We start from the raw sequence: 26,704 nt of genomic DNA, 5'->3' as shown, positions 1-26,704 counted from the left end.
TGTGCGGTTTTGAAAGAGTTTCTTATCCTGAGTTCTAATTTGATTGCACTGTGGTCTGAGAGACTGTTTGTTATGATTTCTGTTCTTTTACATTTGCTGAGGAGTGTTTTACTTCCAATGGCATGGTCAATTTTAGAATAAGTGTGATGTGGTGCTGAGAAGAATGTATATTCTGTTGATTTGGAGTGGAGAGTTCTGTAGATGTCTATTAGGTCCACTTGGTTCAGAGCTGAGTTCAAGTCCTAAATATCCTTGTTAATTTTCTGTCCCGTTGATCTAATATTGACAGTGGAGTGTTAAAGTCTCCCACTATTATTGTGTGGGAGTCTAAGTCTCTTTGTAGGTCTCTAAGTACTTGGTTTATGAATCTGGATGCTCCTGTGTTAAGTGCATATATATTTACAACAGTTAGCTCGTCTTGTTGCGTTTATCCCTTTACCATTACGTAATGCCCTTCTTTGATTTTTTTTATCTTTGTTGGTTTAAAGTCTGTTTTATCAGAGACTAGGATTGAAACCCCTGCTTCTTTTTTTTTTCTTTCTATTTGCTTGGTAAATATTCCTCCATCCCTTTATTTTCAGCCTATGTGTGTCTGCATGTGAGATGGGTCTCCTGAATACAACACACCGATGGGTATTGACTCTTTATCTAATTTGCCAGTCTGTGTCTTTTAATTGGGGCATTTAGCCTATTTACATTTAAGGTTAATATGGTTATGTATGAATTTGATCCTGTCATTATGATGCTAGCTGGTTATTCTGCCCTTTAGTTGATGCAGTTTCTTCATAGTGTCAATGGTCCTTACAACTTGGTATGTTTTTGCATTGGCTGGTACTGGATTTTCGTCTCCATATCTAGTGCTTCCTTCAGGAGCTCTTGTAAGGCAGGCCTGTTTGTGACAAAATCTCTCAGCATTTGCTTGTCTGTAAAGGATTTTATTTCTCCCTCACTTATGAAGATTAGTTTAGCTGCATATGAAATTCTGGCTTGAAAATTCTTTTAAAAATGTTGAATATTGGCCCCCACTCTCTTCTAGCTTGTAGGGTTTCTGAAGAAAGATCCACTCTCCGTCTGATCAGCTTCCCTTTGTGGGTAACCAGATCTTTCTCTCCGGCTGCCCTCAACATTTTTTCCTTCATTTCAACCTTGGTGAATCCGACGATTTTGTGTCTTGGGGTTGCTCTTCTTGAGGTGTATTTTTGTGGTGTTCTCTGTATTTCCTGAATTTGAATGTTGGTCTGTCTTGTTAGGTTGGGGAAGTTCTTCTGGATAATATCCTGAAGAGTGTTTTCCAACTTGGTTCCATTCTCCCTGTCACTTTCAGATACACCAATCAAATGTAGGTTTGGTCTTTTCACATAGTTCCATGGTTCTTGGAGGCTTTGTTCTTTCCTTTTCATGCTTTTTCTCTAATCTTGTCTTCATGCTTTATTTCATTAAGTTGATCTTCAATCTCTGATATCCTTTCTTCCCCTTGATCAATTCAGCTATTGATACTTGTGTATGCTTCATGAAGTTCTCATGCTGTGTTTTTCAGATCCATCAGGTCATTTATATTCTTCTCTAAACTGGTTATTCTAGTTAGTGAGATTCCTTTAAACTTTTAGGTTCTTAGCTTCCTTGCATTGGGTTAGAACATGCTCCTTTAGCTGGGAGGAGTTTGTTATTACCCATCTTCTGAAGCCTACTTCTGTCAATTCGTCAAACTCATTCTCCATCCAGTTTTGTTCCCCTGCTGGCAAGGAGTTGTGATCCGTTGGAGGAGAAGAGGAATTCTGGTTTTTGGAATTTTCAGCATTTTTGCACTAGCTTTTCCTCATCTTCATGGATTTATCTAACTTTGGTCTTTGATGTTGGTGACCTTCTGATGGGGTTTTTGTGTGGATGTCCTTTTTGTTGATGTTGATGCTATTCCTTTTTGTTTGTTAGTTTTTCTAACAGTCAGGCCCCTCTGCTGCAGGTCTGCTGGAGTTTGCTGGAGGTCCACTTCAGGCTCTGTTTGCCTGGGTATCTCCAGCAGAGGCTGCAGAACAGCAGATTGCTGCCTGTTCCTTCCTCTGGAAGCTTCATCCCAGAGGGGCACCCACCAGATGCCAGTTGGAACTCTCCTGTATTAAGTGTCTGTCAACTCCTGCAGGGAGGTGTCTCCAAGTCAGGAGGCATGGGGGTCAGGGACCCACTTGAGGAGACAGTCTGTCCCTTAGCAGAGCTTGAGTGCTGTGCTGGGAGGTCAGCTGCTCTCTTCAGAGCCTGCAGGCAGGAACGTTTAAGTCTGCTAAAGCTGTGACCGCAGCCACGCCTTCCCCCAGGTGCTCTGTCCTAGGGAGATGGGAGTTTTATCTATAAGCCCCTGACTGGGGCTGCTGCCTTTCTTTCAGAGATGCCCTGCCCAAAGAGGAGAAATCTAGACAGGCAGTCTGGCTACAGCAGCTTTGTGGCGCGGTGGTGGGCTCCACCCAGTTTGAACTTCCCAGCAGCTTTGTTTACACTGTGAGGGGAAAACCACCTACTCAAGCCTCAGTAATGGCGGACACCCCTCCCACCACCAAGCTTGAGCATCCCAGGTCGACTTCAGACTGCTGTGCTGGCAGCGAGAATTTCAAACCAGTGGATCTTAGCTTGCTGGGCTCCATAGGGGTGGGATCCGCTGAGCTAGACCACTTGGCTCCCCGCCTTCAGCCCCCTTTCCAGGAGAGTGAATGGTTCTGTCTCGCTGGTGTTCCAGGTGCCACTGGGATATGAAAATAAACTCCTGCTAGCTCTACTTCTAAATAGCTGCAGAAAAGCTTCTTAAACAATTTTTGAAAAGCTTCCTTAGAGAATCTGTTAATTTATCTGACAACCATTTATTAAATACCTACTATGTGAAGAGTGTTCGGTGCTGTGATAGAAAATCAATGGAAGGCTGGCATGGTGGCTCATGCCTGTAATCCCAGGACTTCGGGAGGCGAAGGCCTGTGGATCACTTGAGATCAGGAGTTTGAGACTAGCCTGCCTGGACAACATGATGAAACCTCGTCCCTACTAAAAATACAATAATCAGCCAGGCATGGTGGCACATGCCTGTAATCCCAGCTACTTGGGAGGCTGAGGTGGGAGAATCACTTGAACCCAGGAGGCAGAGGTTGTGGTGAGCTGAGATCACACCACTCCATTCCAGCCTGGGAGACAGAGGGAGAGTCCATTTCAAAACAAATGACAACAAAAAGAAAACTAATAGGAGAAGATTTAAAAGATGTAACAAGTGATGTGTGTGCTAGAAGGAAAACTTGGACAAATTCAGACTATGATATCATTCCTCACCTTTTTTGAAGTAACCCTCATAACCAATGACAACAGAGATTTTTTATCTGGAAAGCTGGATGCAGCATCAGCAGGATTGTGGAACTGTGGCAAGCTTCCTGGGTCCATCCTTGTCCTGGGTGGATGTCCTTTTTTGACCTTGATGATGCCAATTTCAGCTGTTCTTTATTTTAAAATACCTTTGAGTCTGTCATACTTACTATATAATAAAGGTAAACATGGAATAAAGTGCCGAGTGTATAATACTGTTCTGGAGCTACTCCACATTTTAACCTTCATTTATTTATTCCTTCAATGTTTGGTGAGCATTTACTATGAGCCAGGCACTTTTCTAGGTGCTACTCTTTCTAAGGAAAAGGAAACAAACAAACAAAATAGTCCTATTCATATGTACGAGATGATGTGTTGGGACATTACTATTAAGCACTCTTAAAGGACACGATTGTCGTGTTCTGGGCCATCTGTAAGGTTGGTGCAAAAGTAATTGCAGTTTTTGCCATTGCTTTCCACGGCAAAAACTGCAATTACTTTTGCAGCAACCCAATAGTTTTGAAAGAGTACATGAAACAAGATTCTTAAGACAAATAACCTAAGTGAACACAGACTGGAAGTTCTCTGTTTTATGAGTTCTCCAGTGGTTAACACAGTGACAGGCCAAAGCAGGTTTTGAACAAACATCCCTTCACAACACAGCACTCTGTTTCAAAAGGCAAAGGAGGTGAACAACCACGCCAAGATTTCACCTACCATCCTTTTTCTTGGCACTATCCCTGGCTTCAATATTTATCTAAAAATTCATCAACTAATACCCAGGGTTTTCTCAAGAAAAAAAAGATGTCTAGAAAATCTAAAATTAGGTACAATGCCTCAAAAAGATGTTAGGGAGAACAAGGCTGGTCTCAGGGGTTTGTTTCACAAGCAAATCAAAGTGGGGTGCAGGGTGCCCAGATAGATCTCTCAGCATAAATTTGCACAGACTTATTTTAAAGGATCTCTAGTCCATGCAAAATAAGGATAAATTAATACATACCAGAAACAAGTCAGGATGAAATAAAAGAGCGCATCTATTCAGTGCCGGACCAGAGTATTGGAATGATATTTTACACGTTGGCTTTTCTGTGTAGTAATATCACAAAGACTAGGTAATACTCTCAGCTGTGCAGCTTCTGCCTTGAGATTTTCTTAAGAGTTTTACTTGGTATTGGTCACTGTCACCATTTAATAGTTCTGTCTTACATTCGATTCCATACTCTAAATGATCATTTAAGAGACAGAACAGCCATTTTCGTATGAAAACTGTTGTCTCCCAGTGGGGTGGTAGGAGTTGCTGGTAGGTCATCTGAGGTGTCGCTTCTAAGAAAGATGTTTGCAGCTGATGTTTTTCCAATATTCAAATGTGTTACAGTGTCTTTCACCAGAATGGGCCTCTCTATTAAAGCGCAAGAGATCTGGAATCATAGCTGTTCCAGAATCAGGCTGTGTCTCAGCTCTCTGACATGAAGCATTTACACTATTACAGCTCTATGTTCTTTGTCTTTCTTTACCCCATCTACTAAACAGTACTGCCTCATCCTGCAGTGTTAGAATGCTTTTTGCCTTCCCCTTAGTTGAGATCTGGGATATAATATTTTAGATGTTAGTCACGACAAAGGAAAGTGCCCAAGTGCCAAGGTATCCTAAATGACTCCTATCTCATCATGTTTGGGGACACAGAATAACATGACATCCAAGATCATGATGCCCAGTGACAGGGGACAACCACACCAAGAGCCAAGGTGGCAACTGACAAGCAAATTTATCCTCTCTCTCATGTCCATTCCCTACCCATAGTATACACTGTGAGTGTTTAATGACACACTAGAGGTTGGGGAGGTCCATAAAATTACAAATAGACTGAAGGAAGAGGTTTCCTGGGATCTATATATGCCTTAGTCAAAAACTACAACTTTGAAACAAACTTAAGGCTATACAATGCTAATTTTCATGTAGTTCTAAAATTTCCCAAGATAGCATAACATAAACTGTCTCTGTCTCCTTTCAAGTTAAATTAGTTGCTCCACAGCAACTACTTGGTAGTGTTGTGGCCCCAGGGAATGCTTCTCCAATGATCTCCTGTTAGTTACAATTCCCTTTATGGAGTCATGCCTTAGGGACGGTCACTCATAGTGTTTATTGTGAAAATGCTGGACAGTCGAGCAATGAGAAGAGTATCCCCCAAAGCTATGCAACTGAAGATTTATTAATATCCAAGGACTAGAGCACTTTTCTACCTATACCTTGTTCTTGAAATATTTTTCCCCTAATTTCCTGAGTAATTTATTTACTTCTTTGATTTTCCTACCTCCTCAAATCCTGCTTGTTCAAATGATGCTTTTCTAGGGACATTGTTTAATTTCATCACCTGTGCTGACCCCTCATCACAGCATTCCAGAGCCTCTAGCTTTATCTTACTTGGATGTTTTATTTTTTCCATAGCTCTTCCACCAAGTGGACCGTTTATATTATTTATTTGGTGTATTTTCACTAAAATTTAGGTTCCAGGGCGTGAGGGAAGTTTGTCTGTTGTGTTCTCTGAGGTATCTCAAATGCTTAACATAGTGTTTGGCATATAGCAAGGGCTTAATGTGTATTTGATGAAGGAACAAACACATCTCAAATAGCAAAGAGGCAGAAGGGTAAAAGTCAAACAGTATTCTAAAAGATTTTTTAAAAACACTATGAAGAATCAAATAGGCATGCATTTACTTCCTGGGGAGAAATAAGGTGAATTAACTTGCTTGATGCACATGACTTGCTTATGAGTTCTGTGAAAGGAAACGAGAATTTCTGTTCCCTAATAGATTTTCATTTTCCTTTCCCTTGTTAACAATGAATTTTAATCACTGATATAAAACCAAAAACAAATGTTAGTACATAGCCTCTATGCTTTCCCATGGTAGAGACCACAGTCCAGATTTCAGACAAATTAGAATGTTAGCTGATGTTTAGTTGCTGTTACTCATGTATTCTCCTTCCCACAACCAAGTAGAATCATTAGTTACATTATTCTCCCTATGGAACACTGGTTGGTTGGTATTTCAGTTAATTCTCCAATACTCCTATTTCCTACAGCTTCACCGTTTTAAAAGTGTGTGTGTGTGTGTGTGTGTGTGTGTGTGTGTGTGTGTGTGTCAAACTTAGCGACATTTTCAAACAGTAGAACTAGAGGGCCAGGTTCATCACCAGTGAAGTCTGTCAGCCTCTATTTTCAGACACTAATGTTCTATCAAATGAAGATCCATACAGAAACTCATCTTGGGTACATCCTGAATTATTACTTTCCACATTATCTTGTTGAAAAAAATATGATGCACACAAATGCATGTATATTAGTAGGTATACCCTTATCTTAGTGCATATCTTTACTGTGCCTATCATGAAAGTCAGTGTGATATAATGGAAAGAATACTGGCTTCAGAGTTGAGTAAATTTGTGCTTGAATCTTAATGCCAATTTACATCCCTTTCACTCTCAAAAATGTTCCATGTCACACTAAATATTATTTATATTTAATTAGTTAATTTATAACTCTGCTATAATTATTGGCCAACAGTAGGTACTTGATAAAAGGTAGGCATTGTTTAACAAACATAGATGTAGTTCAGTTTTCTCAGCATTGACAGGGAGGTACCATTCTGACTTCCAAGAGAACTGTAATTGTTATTAAAAAAGGATTGCCTATAAATCACAAACATTTGAAAGTATCAGGTAGAGAATATTAGCTATCACATGAAAAAAAAAATGAGGGATAGAGGCATCAATGTCAAGGTCATCATGAAACCCAGATTTTATTCCTGCCTGTATACCATTAAGAAGCCTTCTGAAGTAAGCCTCTGAAGGGAAATAAGATTTCCCAATTATCTAGAAGAAATATATTTCTACCTCAGGAAATTATTATTGTATGCTAAGGAAAAGAGATACTCTCTTTCTGGAGGAAACAAATACACCTGCAAATAGCAACAATAGTGGTCATCCTTCTTGCAGCACCACCTATGTGCTAAGCCCTGGGCCTGGCATTTCACATGCCTGGTCTTCAGCCTTTCTAGCCTGCCACACAGGCAGTATTATCAGATGCATTCTACTGAAAAAGTAAATGTCTTGGAAAAGTTGTATAGCTTGTTCAAGATCATACTGCTAGTAAGTGATGAAGATACAATTTTATTCCAGGTATTTCAATGTTAAAAGGGACAGAGATCTCAGAGTTGTGCCATTTTCAAGCTTCTGTTTTACTCCAAAATTAGTGTTTTCAGAGACTCAACACAACACAACGAGGAAGGGTTCTGTGAGGCTGAGAGTTTGTGGTAAAGAGGCATGCACTGCATCTCCATCTTCTGCATTTGAGATAAGGAATGATACAAATCTAAGGGGTCATTTTAGCAAAAAATTAACAATAAGAATATAAGGAACTGTGTTCAATCAACACTGGTTCCAATTGGGAAGTGGGGATGTGAGTGGCTAAGAGTTTTGACAACAGAAACCTGCCTTTCTAATGCACACCTCATATCAGGTTTCAGGAAGAGCCAGGCTGCAGCCCACCACCAGAACCTGTTGGGTCGATAACCCATACCCTTCACACATCACCAAATCACTAATTCATACAGAAAACTATTTTTTCCTTACTTTATTTTTGGCAGCAGAAATGAGTTTCTAGTCATAGAAGTTACAAGAAACTATAAGAAAAATGCCTATCTTGAATAGCTACAGATTTAACAGATACAGTTCAGGGCAGCTGTTCAGCAGGAAATATCACAAATCCATCCCTAACAGATTTCTGTCTGTTATCAAACTGGGCCCACTGTGAGCCAACAACCTAAAGGAAAACATACTGCAGGTCTTTACCCAGGTCTTTGGATGGGTATAACCAATATCAAGATGTTAAAATGTAGGCCAGGCACAGCATGGTGGCTCAAGCCTGCAATCCCAGCACTTTGAGAAGCCGAGGTGGGAGTATCGCTTAAGCCCAGGAGTTTGAGACCAGCCTGGGCAACACAGTGAGACCCCATCTCTATACAAAATAAAAAATATATATAGTAGCACACACTGTAGCATATGCCTATAGTCCCAGCTACTGGAGAGGCTGAGATGGGAGGATTTCTTGAGCCCAGGAGGTGGAGGCTAAAGTGAGCCATAATTACACCATTGCACTCCACCCTGGGCAACAAGAGTTTTTATCTAAAAAAAAAAATGCTGTTAAAATGTAGCTATTAATATATGTTAAATCCTTTCTCGAATATTCTCTGGCTCCCTAGGGACTCTGGAATTGAAGAACACCACATAGCGGCAGTAAGATTTGAAAACGGAACTGAGTTAGAATCAGGGTACTGCCACTCCTTACCTACATAACTTCAGAAATAATTTAATCTCTCTGAACATTAGTAGCTTCATTTGTAAAATGGAGATGCCGTGAATGGCCTCTCAGGTTTCTATGAGAATTAGGTGTGTTGTGTCAGGTAATAATAGCTAATGGTTACTGAGCATTTACTATGTGCCAAACACAGGATGAATTAAGTACTTCTGGTAAACTAAGGCACTCTAATTAAGTACTTGAAGAAATTAATATAATTAGAAAGTCACAGAAACAGGACTTAAACCAAGGGAGTCAACACCAAAGCCCATGATCTTAACCTGCTCTCCTATGCTGCCAAGTATGGAACTTGTATACTGAGTGAAGACTCAATAAACATGAGTCACAGCTACTTTCATTACGTTAACATTCCTACAACATTAAATTATGCCTTCTTCACACTAAAGAAGGCATAAAGGCATAATACCTGGGACATTGCTGCAGAAGTTCTCCTTCAACAATGCAGGCCTCTTTCTCAAGAAGTTCAGGACACTCCTTTCCACCTCCAATAGCCATGTGCTTCACGTTCCGGCTCCTGCTCCTAAATCCTGGCAAGAGACTCCCTGAACGGCATGTCTTGGAGCAGGGGCTCCAGGAGGACCACTGGGAGGTTTCACAGTCTTTGGGCATGATGCAGGACTGAACAGTCAATGGGAAGGAATCTTGAAGGCAAAGGCTGAAAAAAACAGAAGTAGAAAATAGGAGGCCATATATTAATGGATGCAACTAACATTATAAAGTGCCTACCATGAGAAAAAAACTCTGAAATTTGATTTAAGTGTTTAATAGGAAGATTTTTTAAAAATTTTAGAGACATCATGAAAAATATTGAAGAGTGTAACATTTGAAGAATGTTTATTTCTTCTGAAACATTGAAGCTGCTTCACTCTAGCAAGATACACATCTAAGATGGGTCCACCTTTATCAGTATTATCCATATTATTAGAAATAATGGGGGTCCTTCTAGGCTGCTGTTTTTTTTTTTTTTTTTTTTTTGAGATGGAGTCTTGCTCTGTCACCCAGGCTGGAGTGCAGTGATGCAACCTCTGCCTCCCAGATTCAAGCAACTCTCCTGCCTCAGCCTCCTCCCAAGTAGCTGAGACTACAGAAACACACCACCATGCCCAGCTAATTTTCGTATTTTCAGTAGAGACAGGGTTTTACCATGTTGGACAAGCTGGTCTTGAAATCCTGACCTCAAGTGATCCACCCACCTTGGCCTCCCAAAGTGCTGGGATTACAGGCATGAGCCATCGCGCCCAGCCCTTCTAGACTGCTTTCACCCATGGTGTTAGCCTGCTATTACCATGGATTGACTGGTTTTCAGGTGTCACAACTGTGCTGCACTTCACAGATAACTTTCTCACAACAAGCTCATGAGTTTACATTTTATTATATCCATTTTGTAGATAGATAAAGAAATTTAGGCTCAGAAAGGCTAAGTAATTTGTACAGTATCAAAAAGGTAAATATAAACTTTAGAATATTCACCTATCCATTGTGGTAAATACTGGGTAATTTTTAAAATGTGCTGTTATATTTCCTCATATTGTTAGGCTCTGAGCATTAATTTCCTGATCGGCAAAATGTGTGTGTGATCAAGCACCAACAGTCTAATTAGGAAAAAGGTAAATAAATAAAAAGATAAGATAATGTGGCATTAGGAGATATACCTAATGCTAAATGACGAGTTAATGGGTACAGCATACCAGCATGGCACATGTATACATATGTAACAAACCTGCACTTTGTGCACATGTACCCTAAAACTTAAAGTATACTAAAAATTTAAAATAAAAAAGATAATGTGATAATGTGACCAGCCCAACATAAAAGCATTTGTAATGATGAGAAACACTGACAAGGCAGTGATGAACCCCCGGTAAGGCAGAAGGGTGCTCAGAGAGGACACCTGAGCTACATTTTTAAAAGATTAATGGGAGCTTCTCAGGCACAGAGAAAACACTATTCTAAGGTAAAACAATAGCATATTCAAAGGTTTGAAATCATACCTTTTGGGGATGGGAACCAGTGGTATACTGGAGCTAGCTCTACCTGCTCACAGGAGCCAATTGTTAAATTTTCAGGAATTTGCAAACCACTTGACCTCCTGTAAACTTTAAATTGGCCAAAGTCAGAGTATTTACAATACAGAAATTGGCAAATGCTACAAATCAAGCCTCCTCTCCCAAACTCCTGAGAACTGATTGTTAAACATTTGTAAGCACACCACTGGGGAAACGTAGGAGCCCATTTGTTCTCCTGAAGCATAAAGTGCGTGGAGGAACGTAGATAGATACAAGGTACGAGGGTTCTTCGAAAGCTGCTCTGGAAGGGCTTCCTGTCACAGGCTAAGCAATTTGTTTAATTAGGCATTAAATGATTTCAAGTGGAGGGAAATCAGATTCATATTGGGAGATAATATTTCAAATATTAATTGGCATTCTGTTCCTTTTGTCCCTTGTTATTAGTTCCTCTATTCAGTCAAAGGCAACCAATACTTTGGGAGGAAAAGGATAATATTCTAAGAATGTAAACTAAAGAAAGGGTCAATGTTCAAATACTGACAGAGATTTTGGTAATGGTTCCTCTGAATGTGGTTTAAAAAAGGGGAGGGGGAGCAGGTGTAGTGGCTTACACCTATAATCCCAACACTTTGGGAGGCCAAGGCAGGCAGATCACCTGAGGTCAGAAGTTCGAGACCAGCCTGGCCAACACGATGAAACCTTGTCTCTACTAAAAATACAAAAATTAGCAAGGCATGGTGGTGGTGTGTGCCTGTAGTCCTAGCTACTTGGGAGGCTGAGGCAGGAGAATTGCTTGAACCTGGGAGGAGGGGGCTACAGTGAGCTGAGACTGCACCACCGCACTCCAGCCTGGGTGATGGGCAAAGTCTCAAAAAAACAAAAAAAGAAGAAGTCTTAAATTGTTTCATTTCTAACTTGGGAAAACACATAAATGGGGGAGCGATCACTTACAGAAGACAGAGTAAAATATGCTCATATTTGGCCATATTGATAGTAAATTTCCATATTTATACCCCCCATTAAGCCATTGAGAGTTAATGTGTTCATAGAGGAAAAGCTAAATCTTCCTCTGGTCCAATATTTTATTTTATTTATTTTTTGAGACAGGATCTCACTCTGATACTCAGGCTGGGTGCAATAGTGGAATCAGGGCTCATTGCAGCCTCGACCTCCCCAGGCCCAGGTGATCCTCCCACCTCAGTCTCCTGAGTAGCTGGGACTACAGATGCACAACACCACAACTGTCTAATTTTTGTATATTTTGTAGAGACGGGGTTTTGTCATGTTGCCCAGGCTGGTCTGGAGCTCCTGGGTTCAAGCAATCCACCTGACTTGGTCTCCCAAAGTGTCAGGATTGGCCCAGGATCGAGCCCAGCCTCAATATTTTTTTTTTTTAAATCTATTTAGATAATATTAGTCCTTTCAAAATGAAAAGCGCAGTGTCTCATTGTTACTGTTCAATTCAATGTGACAATTTTGGGGCCTGGGATCAAAATCCACTAGAAAGAAACTTTCCTGAAAATGTCTCATCTAATACAGAAAGTAACGTCACTGTTGCCAAGTAAAGCAGAGGCTGGGGGAGGGGACCACCTCTTTCTATTGTGCAATACACCAGAAAGCTGTAAGTCAACAAGAAGTTTCCATGTTTTGACTTTTCAGAAATTGTTATAGGCTGAGTTTCATTGCTCTAAAATTAATGTTGAAGTCATAACCCCTGGGACCTCAGACTGCAAACTTATTTGGAGACAGAGTGACTAAAGAGGTGATTAAAATAAAGCATAGGGTAGGCCTTAATCCAATATGACTGGTGTCCTTATAAGAGATTAGCACACAGGCACATACACAGGAAAGACCATGTGAAGACACAGCGGGAAGGCAGCCATCTACAAGCCAAGGAGAGAGCCTTCAGAAAAAAGCAATGCTGCCCACACCTTGATCTTGGACTTACGGCCTCCAGAAGTGAGTGACTGAGTGAATGAATGAATGAATGAATGAATAAAATAAAATAAAATAAAAATCTGTTGTTTGACCCAGCAAGTTTGTGGAACTTCTTACGACAGCCCGAGCAAACTAATGCAGAAATGTAAAAGAGTTTTATAACTTGTGTATGTTTTTAGAAAATGAATTTCAATTTCCAAGATTGATTTCATTTTTCCCTTCATAAAGAAAGCCCCACGCTATTTCATTCTCTGTATACAGCTAAAGTAGTGGTTCCTTTCTTCCCACTTACCAGCTTTCACTCTCTGTTGCTCATCCTTCCCACATTGACTTTTCCTCCTGGACCAGCAGAACAGATAATAAGTCTCCAACAGTAAGAGCATGTGCAGGGAGTTATAGGAATTAATTGAGGATTTTGTATTTTCGAAAAGGGATCCTAATTCTTGTTTTCTTTCCAAGAAATAGCATATGTCCTATTGATTACATATTAACATATTTTTAATGTTATTTTCACTATCCCACTCTTTGGTTAAAACAATAATAATAAAAGGTAACATGTTGAGCTCTGGTCTAATTTGATCAGTAAGATTCCCTTTTCTGGAACAGTAAAAGGAACATTAGATGGTGAATGAGAAATATCTGGGTCCTGCACTTTGCATCACGATATATTATTACGACCTTAATCTCTTAGCTGCTAAGTTTCATTATCAGCAGAGAGAAACAATAATAAAATGTGATTTACTCACCCCTTAGATTTGTAGTAACCTTTAGTGTAATTGGAATGACCTTACAAACTAAAATCCACAACAAAAATTTTTGTCCACACACAGAAATGAAAATTGATCCTTTCGTAGAAAATCATGTATCTTCTTAATGAAACAGACCTATTCTGTTGATTTGCCTTTTTAGAAAAGATGCTGTGATAATTTGACCCCTGTCACATGTATAGAACATGCTGTCTTTTATAAATTACTCCCCAAATATTTAAATATAAAGAAAATATTTGAAACAAAAATTATGCTAGTAATTCTTACTTCCCCTGGAAATGTAAGAAAATCTCCCTAATTACAAATGTGGGCAGAAGCTCTTATAAAATAAAAATCAGCGGTAAACTACCTCCAATTCATTAGCATTCCATTTACCACTACTTTTATATCATACATCACACATATAGAAAAATAGAGTAATATAACAAATACTTCCATACCTTTCTAGCAAAACTAACATTTGGTTCAAATTTCCTTAAATAATAAAAAAATTACAAATACTGGTGAAATCCCTACTGTTCTTTGCAATTCTAGTTTTATTTCTGTCTCCTCAGACATAGCTACTATCCTTAAATTGATTGTATTATTTCAGATATAAAAACATAATAATTAATAAGTATAAATGTTTTATACTTTCATATGTATAGACCTGTATATACAGATCACATGTAGTATTGCCATATATATTTTTTAAATTTTTATTTTTTTAATTTTTTTATTTTCATAAGTTATTGGAGAACAGTGGTGTTTGGTGACATCAGTAAGTTCTTTTTTCTTTTTTCTTTTTCTAATTTTTTTTGAGACTGAGTCTAACTCTGTCACCCAGGCTGGAGTGCAGTGGCACAATCTTGGCTCACTGTAACCTCTGCCTCCCGGGTTTAAGGAATTCTCGTGTCTCAGCCTCCCAAGTAGCTGGGCCTACAGGTGCACCACCACACCCAGCTAATTTTTTGTATTTTTTATTAGAGCTGGGCTTCACCCTGTTGGCCAGGCTGGTCTCAAATTCCTGACCTCAGGTAATCTGCCCTCTTTGGACTCCTAAAATTCTTTAGTGGTGATGTGTGAGATTTCAGTGCACCCATCACCCAAGCAGTCTACACTGCACCCAATTTGTTGTTTTTATCCCTGACTCTCTTCCCACCCTTTCCCTCTGAGTCCCCAAAGTCCTTTGTGTCATTCTTATGCCTTTGCATCCTCATAACTTAGCTCCCACTTATGAGTGAGGACATATGATGTTTGGTTTCCCATTCCTGAGTTACTTGACTTAGAGTAATAGTCTCCAATCTCATCCAGGTCACTGTGAATGCCATTAATTCATTCCTTTTTATGGCTGAGTCATATTTCATCTTATACACACACATGCACATATATATACACATATATACATATATGTGTGTGTATATGTATATATACTAGTGTGTATATGTATATATACATATACACACATATATTTATATATACATATACACACACATATATATGTATATATACATATACATATACACACACACACACACACACACACACACACCACTTTCTTTATCCACTCATTGATGGATGGGCATTTGGGTTGGTTCTACATTTTGCAATTGCGAATTGTGCTGCTGTAAACATGCATGTGCAAGTATATTTTTCGTATAATGACTTATTTTCCTCTGGGTAGTAGGATTGCTGGATCAAATCGTAGTTCTACTTTTAGTTCTTTAAGGAATCTCCACACTGTTTTTCATAGTGGTTACACTGGTTTATATTTTCCACCAATAGGGCGGAAGTGTTCCTTGTTCACTGCATCCACAACAACAACTAATATTTTTTGATTTTTTTATTACAGCCATTCTTGCAGGAGTAAGGTGATATCCCATTGTGGTTTTGATTTGCATAATGCTGATCATTAGTGATGTTCAACATTTTTTCAAATGTTTGTTGGCCATTTGTATATCTCCTTTTGAGAATTGTCTATTTATGTCCTTAGCCCACTTTTTGATGGAATTGTTTTTTCTTGTTGGTTTGAGTTCATTGTAGAATCTGGATATTAGTACTTTGTCACATGTATAGATTGTGAAGATTTTTTCCTACTTTGTGGGTTGTCTGTTTATTTTGCTGATGGTTCCTATTGCTGTGCAAAAGCTCTTTGGTTTAATTAAGTCCCAGCTATTTATTTTTGTTTTGATTGCATTTGCTTTTGGGTTCTTGGTCATGAAACCCTTGCCTAAGCCAATGTCTAGAAGGGTTTTTCCAATGTTATCTTCCAGAATTTTTAAAGTTTCATGCCTTAGATTTAAGTCCTTAATCCATCTTAAGTTGATTTTTGTATAAGGTGAGAGATGAGGATCCAGTTTCATTCTCCTATGTGTGGCTAGCCAATTATCCCAGTACCATTTGTTTAAAAGGGAGTTCTTTCCTCATTTTATGTTTTTGTTTGCTTTGTTGAAGATAAGTTGGCTGTAAGTATTTGGGCTTATTTCTGGGTTCTCTATTCTGTTCCATTGGTCTATGCACCTTTTTTTAAATTTAATTTTATTTATTTTTTATTTTTTTGAGACAGAGTCTTGATCTGTCACCCAGGCTGGAGTGCAGTGGTGCGATCTCAGCTTACTGCAACCTCCGCCTCCTGGGTTCAAGCAATTCTCCTGCCTCAGCCTCCCAAGTAGCTAGGACTACAGGCACACACCACTATTCCTGGCTACTTTTTTGTATTTTAGTAGAGACAGGGTTTCACTGTGTTGCCCAGGCTGGTCTCGAACTCCTGAACTCAGGCAATCCACCTGCCTCAGCCTCCCAAAGTGCTAGGATTACAGGCGTGAGCCACCATGCCTGGCCTGTGTACCTATTTTATACCAGTACCATGCTGTTTTGGTGACTATGGCCTTATAATATAGTTTGAAATCAGGTAATGTGATGACTCCAGATTTGTCCTTTTTGCTTAGTCTTGCTTTGGCTATGCAGGCTCTTTTTTGGTTCCATATGAATTTTAGAATTGTTTTTTCTAATTTGGTGAAGAATAATGGTAGTATATTTTATAGGAATTGCACTGAATTTGTAGATTGCTTTTGGCAGTACGGTCATTTTCACGATATAGATTCTACCCATCCATAAGCATGGGATGTGTTTCCATTTGTTTGTGTCATCTATGATTTCTTTCAGCAGTGTTTTGTAGTTTTCCTTGTAGAGGTCTTTCACTTCCTTGGTTAGTTTTATTTTGTTTTGTTTTGTTTTTGCAGCTATTGTAAAAGGAGTTCAGTTCTTGATTTGATTCTCAGCTTGGTCGCTGTTGGTATATAAAAGAGCTACTGATATATGTACATTAATTTTGTATCCAGAAACTTTGCTGAATTCTTTTATCAGTTCTGGGAGCTTTCTGCAGGAGGCTTTAGGTAAATGATCATGTCATCGGCAAATAGCGACAGGCTGGCTTCCTCTCTTCTGATTTGTATGCCTTGAGTTCTTTCGTCTGATTGCTCTGGCTAGGACTTCCAGTACTATGTGAAGAGGAGTGGTGAGAGTGTAATTAATAAGTATAAATGTTTTATGCTTTAACTAAGATGTATATACCTGTATTTACAGATAGCACATACTATTGCCATATATTTTTTTTTAATTTTTACTTAAATATTTTTGTTATACACATTGCTCTGGAAAAGATCTTCCTCATGTAGTATTGTGATTTCTAGATCTATCCGTGTTGACCATGCAGATAGAATTCATTTTCATTATTGAGTAATATCCCAGGATATGAATACATGGCAATTTATGTATTCATTTCCCAATTAGTGGGCCCTTTGGTTGTGCTCAATTTCTTGCAAATCCACAGGATGATGTATTGAACCTCCTTGTACATATCTCTATGTGTTACACATGTAAAAGAGATTTCCCCTAGTAGTATTGCCTAGAGTTAGGTCATACATATTTATATAAGCAGATACATAACGTATTGTCAAATTTTTTCAACATGCTCCCAATTCTTGGTATCATCAGGCTTATTTTTGTTGAGGAAACTCATTTGTTTTCCAGATTACCATGAGCTTTATGTTCCTCTCACATCATTAATGACTCTTCATACTTCCTGTTCTGCAAATTGGTCCATACTGTTTGACCATTGTCGTAGAGTGAACAATGGCCCTCCAAAAATGTCCACACCTAATAATTGGAATCAATGAATGTGCCACCATACATGGCAAAATAAACTTTGTAGAGGTGATTAAGTTAAGAATATTGTGAAGGGGAAATGATTCTGGAGTACCCAGTGGACCCAATGCATCACAGCATCTTTATAAGAGGGAGTCAGAAAAGTCGAAGTCAGAGAAGGAGACAGAAGCAGGAGTTGGAGGGATACGAGTTAGGAACCAAGGGGTGTGGGCAGATAGAAAATGGTTTTGCCCCTATAGCTACAAGAATTTTTTTTTAACTTTTAGACCTTTTTGGTGGTGGGGGTGGTGGGGTCTTGCTCTGTTGCCCAGGCTGGGGTGCAATGGCGCGATCTTGGCTCATTGCAACTTCTGCCTCCTGGGTTCAAGTGATTCTCCTGCCTCAGCCTCCCAAACAGCTGGGATTACAGGCGTGCACCATCACGCCCAGCTAATTTTTGTATTTTCAGTAGAGAAGGGGTTTGCCAGGCTGGTCTTGAACTCCTGACCTCAGGTGACCCACTCACCTTGGCCTCCCAAAGTGCTGGGATTACAGGCATAAGCCACCGCACCCAGCCAACTTTTAGACTTCTAACGTGTATTTTTTTCCTACTGAGTTTAAGTACACACACGCACGCACACACACGCACACAGACTTATATATAGATAGATGTTGACAACAGACATACAGAAATATATGCATAGATTCTGAACAGTAGTCTGTTGGTGGTTTTATATAATACAAATATATTTTCCTATAATTTGATTTTTAATTTTGTTATGGTTTTTGTAATACAGTTTTTAAATTTCTTGATTTATCCTTCCCCTCATAGTTTGTGCTTTTTATGCCACACTTGAGATTTTTTCCTCAATCCCAATGCTATAAATCTATGCTCGCATATTTTTTCATTTAGAAAATTTTACACTTTACCACTTCATATTTAGGTCATCAATTCACTTTCATGTATGGTGTTTTACAGGTCCTCCTTTTATGGAACCATCATCCATCAGATATTTAACCTATATAACTTTTTCTTTTATTTTTGCTCTATTTTCTGTGTTTTCTTTCTTTCCAAGTAATTCACCCTAAATTAGTCTCCAACTTTTTATTAATTTTTAACTTATTTTGCAATTAGATTTTTAATGTTCATTTCTTAATTATTCCTTTTAAATATTATCTTGTTCTCATAACTGCAATATTTCATCTTACATAATTGACAATAATAAAATATTTTTATTTCTCTCTGTACATTATCTCATTTTATTCTTAGTTCCTGATTTCTGTTTATTTTGTCCTCACTGTTTCACATTGGACTTAGCTTACATTTTTGGTGATCCTTTGCTATTAGGGATTAGAATGTGGCACCACAAACACAAATTGGAAGCTCTTTGATTATAGGTGAGTCTTACCCAATACTAATCATTACTATTGGTTGATTATGCAAGGACCAGGGCATTTTATTTGTGTTCCACAAATGCCAGTATCCGTAAGTCTTTACTTTTTAGCTTGCCTTTTTCTCAGGATAGGAATCCCCTATCTCTTGCTTCATGTGTATAAACCTGGATGGTGCTTTTATGACAGCTGACTAGAGAAAGGGAGCACTGTCAGGGTTCTCTCACAAACTATATAGACCTTTACTTTTACCCTGCATTTTCACAGTATGATCTTTTATACTAACACTATCTTCTCTAGGTAAGGGGGTAATTTTTAGGACCATTGAACACATTTGTCTTTAGTTTCTTACAACTTATAATTCCTAAGGCTTCCAATAATCTTGTATTTGTCAGAATAAAATAGGCTATACTGTGGTAACAAATAAACCTGGAAATCTGAATATTTATTAAAATAAGTGTTTATTTTCTTTTCACATAAAGTTTGATACAGGTTGTTCAACTCTTCCAGAGGACAATGTTCTAAGTGAAGACTTAGAATCCAGGTTGTGTCCACCTTATAGATTCACCATCTAGAATATGTGGCTTTCAAGTTCACCCTTAAAAAGCAAAGAGATAGCAGGAGGGTAGCCCAAGGTGATTTATGACTTTGGCTTAGAAGTGGCTTAGGTTGCTCCTGCCTACAAGTCATTGGTCAGATCTCAGCCAAATGGCTCAAATATACTGCAAAGAAGACAGTGAAATATCTTCCTATGTGCCATGGAAGAGGTAAAATGTCATAAATACATAGATTTGTGCCCAACGCAGCTATGCCCTGTAAATTGATTTGCTTCTTCAACATCTTCCAACTGAAGAAGAGCTTTCTACTTTCTCCACTCAGCTAGGTGAATTACCACTCATCGCTTTACTTTCTAGCTCCCAAAATTTGTTGAACTTTCTTCCCAACTGTCACATGCTTTATTATATTTTTTCTTGAGAGTTTATGCCTCTTTTATTATTTTACTGTCATGTAAGTAGATTTCCCCAATACAGCAGACATAGCTGTGTTCATTTTATCATGTTCAACCAGAAATCTAAAAAGTTATGTGACACAAAGCTTTGCTACAACCATGTAATAATCCAATTTATAAATAAACATATTCCTAGAGAGCTAAATCTACCCTGAATATGGAAAAAATACTGATTAGAACTAATAACATAAGAGTAAAGTCCCTAATTGTGAAGGTATTTGAATTTCTACTAATTTTATTCTAAATTATGTAATATTTGTTTATAGAACATAATACTTCCAAAATACACTTTACAGTTAAAAAGTACTTTTATAAAAGTGAAATTGCAACTGAGTACTTTAGAAACTCTTAATCAAACAGTGGGCCATTCGAAATCATGCTTATTCCAATTATTTAACAAAAACAGTGCTATCCATATGGCAGCAGCTTGTCCAAATTATAGCATAATTACAAGGGAACAGTTGCTTCTATAGCTTACAGATTCAAACTCAGCAAATGTTTGCAACATCACATCATGAAAATAACACCAAGGAATAAAATGTGACTGGAAAAATGAAGAGAAATGAACCAGAACTGAGATAGATTCAAAAGAGAATCTATCTGGGAAATCAGAATGTATGCTATTACTTTTAATGATTTTGACTCTAAACTGGTAGCATTTTTCTGCCACTAGGCAAACTAATAGAAACATACAAAAAATCAGAACAACTTGAAGAAAAAAATCTGCATATACCAAGGTTTATGTTACATCCCTGACTGCTATAGGAACTAGACCAAAACATGAGCATTGCCACCTTCTGCAATGTGAAATTTAACAAAGGTATTTGAATAAGAGTTTTAAAAATATGACAGAGAAGGCAATTTTGAAAATATTAAAAGTGATTTTTAAACTACCAAAAAATAAAGGATCACTGAGAAGTTTAGCTGGAAGAGTATTTGAGTTTCCTTTTCTTCATAACTCCTTTCTTAGCCAGATTAAGCTGAGGTGACTTAGGTGTTATTTGATAAAAATGATGTTTACCTAAGTTTAGTGTTTACAACTAATGGGGGACGCTGCTTGAGTTACATAGCCTTTCTCTTTAAAATTCTCAATAAAATAAACCTGCACTGTTAAAATGCCTCTTAATTTCTTATCTTGATTTACATGATTTTAAACTTTTCAAAAGGTAATAAACCTAACATCATGCAGTTAAGCTAAAATAGCAGGATGAAATTATGTTTTAAATATGCCATTCAGTTGCTTCTGTGGAATAAAGAGATTGTTCTACAGATATAGAAATAAGCACACAGACATACTGAGATATTAAATTCCTGAGGAGTATCCTTGAGTGTGATGTTATATCAAAATGAAATGTTTTTAGTATTATGATCAATTTCTGTCACTGGAAAACATTATTCAACAGAGATTTAAAATGCAGTACCACTCTCAGAATAAAACAGACTTTATCTTCTCCAAATTTCTTAGACAGAGTACTAAGAATGATATGTAGGTACATATTTGTGGATTTGTGTACAACCGGTTAGAGATATAAGCAATATCAGCAATCATCTGAAGGTCTTGGCCATTGCCTTCATTTTATAGAGATGAAAATGGAAACCCAAAAAGATAAGTAATTTCCTAATGGCTGCATGGCAAAATTGTAGAATGGCCAAAACTAAAATTAATTTCCCCTGCCTTTTAGACCGAAACTATGTTTAAAGTTAAAATATTTGAGAGCTCTTGTTGTTATAGATTCAAAATTTTAAAACCAATCAAGTTGCACTGAAAAGAAAAACCTATCTTGACTTCCAGGTGTGCAAAACAAAAGCAGTAGCCTGAGTTTGATATTCTCCTATCAGCACTACTACAAAAGAAAATCAACAAGCAGAGCAAACCAAACCACACATTACCTTTTTATTCTCCATTACTAGAGACAGAACATGAACACACACACATATACACACTTTCAAATTAGATGTAAGTAGAAAAATATCTGACAGATTACCCAGTATGAATGTCACCCAGTGGGTGTGGAACATAGAGGAAGAGAATCCTAAGAGATTCCATGAAAAAAATTGCAGAGGAGTAAAAGACTTAGATGAAACACAGACAAAATCATTTTCAGAAAAAGAAAGTTCAACGATGCCTTCAAAATACAGAAAACAGTTCGGAACTTGGCAGTTCAGAACCCAGATACAGACTTCAAAATGTAAGAGACTGGAAGTGGCAGTCATGGATAATCATATATAGACAGAATAGCTGGTAGACCTTAGAGATAATGCAGTAAAGGGGGAGAAGAAATTAGAGGAGGGAAATTAGGAATCCTGCAGAAACAAAGACAGAACAAGATACCGCCCTTTTCCTATCACCACTACCAGCAACAACATCCATAAATCAAACCTCACAAAAGAGGGCAGAAACAACAAAAGAGGATGCTTTGGAAATAGAAACCTTATTCATGAAATAAATAGACATTGAAATAAAACAGACTACCTTCAGGTAAAACTGCAATAAAAGGCCGGGCGCGGTGGCTCACGCCTGTAATCCCAGCACTTTGGGAGGCCGAGGCGGGCGGATCACGAGGTCAGGAGATCGAGACCATCCTGGCTAACACGGTGAAACCCCGTCTCTACTAAAAATACAAAAAATTAGCCGGGCGTGGTAGCGGGCGCCTGTAGTCCCAGCTACTCGGGAGGCTGAGGCAGGAGAATGGCGTGAACCCGGGAGGCGGAGCTTGCAGTGAGCCGAGATCGCGCCACTGCACTCCAGCCTGGGCGACAGAGCGAGACTCCGTCTCAAAAAAAAAAAAAAAACTGCAATAAAAGCCAGAAAATGTGAAAATGTTTCTACTAACAAAGTCTCCTCCAAATAACCAAGAACAAAGCTGAAAAGAAAAACCCTGTAACATAAAATATCACACAGCAGTAAATACCCTCAAAATCTTTGAAGATATGACTAAAAAATACCTTGAATCAGAAATAGAAATATTAAGACCAGAATGGACAAATAGAGAAATAATAAAATGAATTGACTGAACTCAGAAAGACAATAGAAGCAAAAAATTTTTCAAAATTGAATTATGAATAACAAGATGTCCAAGAAACGAAATACTCAAATGACGACATACAAGATTCAGTGAAAACATTAAAGGAAAGTACCAAAAATATAGATAAATAAGATGAGATAAAGATAGAAGTAGAGAAAGTAAATGAAATGGAAAATAGTCCAACATACCTATATTTTATATAAAGAAAATTAAAACATCTGACCAAAATAATGTTTAAAATTCTAGTAACCCCTCAAATTCCCCCAAAATAAAGCAAGCTTGAATCTATACATTGAAACGAACTTCTATATCCCCTGAAAATCTAATCCAGATCAATCGACCCTGGGACATATACTAGTAAAACTATTAAACTTTAAAATAAAGACATTCTCAAGTTCTCAGGAAAATAGATAATTTTAAAATGCAAAAAATAAAAAATAAAAACTGGCAACAAACTTCTCAAAACAGTATACAAATCAAGGCTGCAACAGAGTAACATTTTCAAGAATAGTAAATAGAATATTATATCTGGCTAAACTGTTCTTCAAACAGATTTGAATCTCCCCAACTCAGGAAACACTGTATATTGTGATTTTCCTCAAGAATTTGCTGGAAACTAAGCTTCATTCAACCAAAAAATAACTTGGAAATCTTTGGCAAAATGACTGAAACTTGTCAAATATACAATTGTAAAGCAAATATTACAATGAGAATGGGGTCAGGACTAGAAGAATAACGTAAATATTTCATGCTATGTAAAAGTAGAATAGATTCTATTTATAGAACAGACCTAAAACATGGAAGAAGAAGAAGAAGAAGAAGAAGAAGAAGAAGAAGAAGAAGAAGAAGAAGAAGAAGAAGAAGAGAGAAAATGTAAAAAAGTGGAATAAAATTATACGTACCAGGTGGAAATAACTTAAAACTGACATAACAAACAGCACTAAATTAGGCTGGAAAAGGTGAGGAAATAAAGGGCACTATACACAGTTAAATACAAAGGTAACTTCTAAAATAAAAATGCAAGTATTCCTAACTACCAAAACATATTGGTCAGATGCAGTGGCTCACACCTGTAATCCCAGCATTTTGGGAGGCCAAGGCAAGCAAATGACTTGAGATCAGGAGTTTGAGACCAGCCTGGCCAACATGGTGAAACCCTGTCTCTATTAAAAAAAAAAAAAAAAAACAGCTGGGCATGGTGGTACATGCCTATAATCGCAGCTGCTTGGGAGGCTTCAGGCACAAGGATTGCTTGAATCCAGGAGGCAGAGGTTGCAGTGAGCTAAGATTGTACCACTGCACCCCAGCCTGGGTGATGAAGTGAGACTCTGTCTCAAAATACAATACAATACAATAATACACACACACACACACACACACACACACACATATATATTTACATATATTTAAAAAGCCAAGACTAGGCACAGTGGCTCACGCCTGTAATCCCAGCATTTGGGGAGGCTGAAGCGGGTAGATCACCTGAGGTCAGGAGTTTGAGACCAGCCTGGCCAACATGGTGAAACGTCTTCTCTACTAAAAATACAAAAAAATTAGCAGAGAGTGATGGTGCGCACCTGTAATTCCAGCAACTCAGGAGGCTGAGGTAAGAGAATCGCCTGAATCCAGGAGACGGAGGTTGAAGTGAGCTGAGATCACGCCACTGCACTCCACCCTGGGTGACAGAGTGAGACTCCATCCCAGAACACAAACAAACAAACAAAAAAACAAAATAGCCAAATGTATACACCAAATAAAGGAAGCAATTAATACATGTAAAATTAAACACACCGTAAACACAATGTAAGCTACTATGAAGAGGCCAAAGATAATTGTCATATCAATAAAAGTAAATAAGGTTAATTCATTTATTAAGATAAATTCAGTGTTTACACTGACACATAAAGGTAAACCCACCTCTGTGTTCATGCGGAATATAAAAGACACACATATCGTGGTGGTTTCAAAAGGCTAAAAATAAAGGGATGGATAAAGACAGGCAAATTAAAACAAGAAGAATGCATGTTGTACAATCCTATATCTGACAAATTAAAATTCAAGACAAAAAGCATCAGAAGAGACAAATAAAAACACTTTAGAATGTTAAAGTTAACATTTCACTATGAAGAAATCGAAGTTTTGAATATCTATGCACCATATAACAGCAACTATGTGTAGAAAAAATACAGAAGATGCTGGAAAAATAGATAGAAACATACTAATAATAGTATAACTTAACTATTTTTGGTACGAAAGAGACCAATTGAAGAAAAATAGTAAAGATTATTAAAAAAACTAAAAAATATAATCAATTAAGTACATATATATTTAATAAATCACATCAATAATAGAGGATGTATCTTCTTCCAAATGTACATAGAATATTTGCAATTACAGATTTATTTTTTTGAGATGGATTCTCACTATGTTGCCCAGGCTGGTCTCAAACTCTTGAGCTCAAGTCATCTTCCTATCTCAGCCATCCTGGGATCAGAGGTGTGCCCCACTGAACCCAGTTGAACATTCACAAATATAAATTATAGATTCTAACACAAAGAAAACATCAGTAGATTCTTAAAAAATAGAAATATCACAAACAACACTCTACTTACAATGCAATAAAACCAGAATTTAAAAATTAAAACAAACAAAATATGGCCTTTCTATCTGGAAATTAAAATAGTTTACATTTAACAAACCTTGAGTAAAAGGAGCAATACAAACAAGAAAACTATAGAATTTTTGGGAAAAAAAGTATGATAATAAAACACTATAAGAATCTACGGGATCCATTTAAAATAGTTATCAGGAGAAAATTAATAGTCCTAAACACATATGTCAGGCACACGAAAATAAATGAATTAAATGTCTTATTCAGACAGTTGGAAAATGAAAAAAATATATACATATATAAAGGAAGCATGAAAAACTAAATAATAAAGACAAATGCAGAAATTAATGAGGTAGAGAATATAAAAACAGTAGACAAAATTAACAAACCATAATCCTGCTAAAAAATTAAACCAAACAGGCAAATTACTATTTTAAATAATAGCTGAGGAGAGAAACACATAGATATAAAAAGAAAAAATGGTGTGGGTTAGAACTCTTAATAAAGGATATACATCTATGCAAATGAATTTGAAAATTTAGAGGAACTGGGTCATTCCTTTTCAGAATATAGCCAACCAAAACTTACCCCAGCATGAAAAGAACAAAATTAGCCTCAGCATGAATAGAGAGCTTTAAAAGAAATACCTCACAATAAAGGTTAGTTCTACATAGTTTCACAAAGAATTTCTATCAAACATTTAATGACCACATAGTCCTAATGCTATATAAATTGTTTAGAACATAGGAAATGAAGAAAAACATTCACATTCTTTTTATGAAGTATCATCATAATATCTGAACCCGATAAAGAGAGAAACAAGAAAATGACAAAGTGGGGAATATATTACAAATGCAGAAATGGTTCAGCATTAGAAAATGTATTGATATAATTCACCATATTAATAGGTCCAAAGAAAAAATCATGTGATTACCTCATTTGACAAAATCCAACGTCCATTCTTAATGCAAACTCTTGCAAAAAAAAATAAAAACAAAACAGGAATGGATATTTCATTAATATGATCAAACACACATACATTCAAACACACACGCACACACACCTTGTAACAGGTACAATATACCCTTGACAATCCTCCAGCAACAGAGCTATGCCCTAAACT

The 26,704-nt window shown here is 37.5% G+C and overlaps 1 protein-coding gene across 2 annotated transcripts in view; it reads right to left on the bottom strand.

Moving 5' to 3' along the window:
* Window positions 1–26,704, bottom strand: part of THSD7B (thrombospondin type 1 domain containing 7B) — a 908,985-nt gene that overhangs the window by 575,367 nt on the left and 306,914 nt on the right. For both annotated transcript variants that reach the window (XM_054679008.1, XM_009443389.3), the window contains exon 4: window positions 9,114–9,362. In XM_054679008.1, the coding sequence (XP_054534983.1) occupies window positions 9,114–9,362 (249 nt within the window). The remainder of the gene's footprint in view (window positions 1–9,113; window positions 9,363–26,704) is intronic.

This window comes from Pan troglodytes, chromosome 13 (assembly GCF_028858775.2).
Source record: "Pan troglodytes isolate AG18354 chromosome 13, NHGRI_mPanTro3-v2.0_pri, whole genome shotgun sequence".
NCBI lineage: Eukaryota > Metazoa > Chordata > Mammalia > Primates > Hominidae > Pan > Pan troglodytes.
The sequence above is the reverse complement of the archived record's forward strand: the minus strand, read 5'-3'. Positions and strand labels throughout refer to the sequence as shown.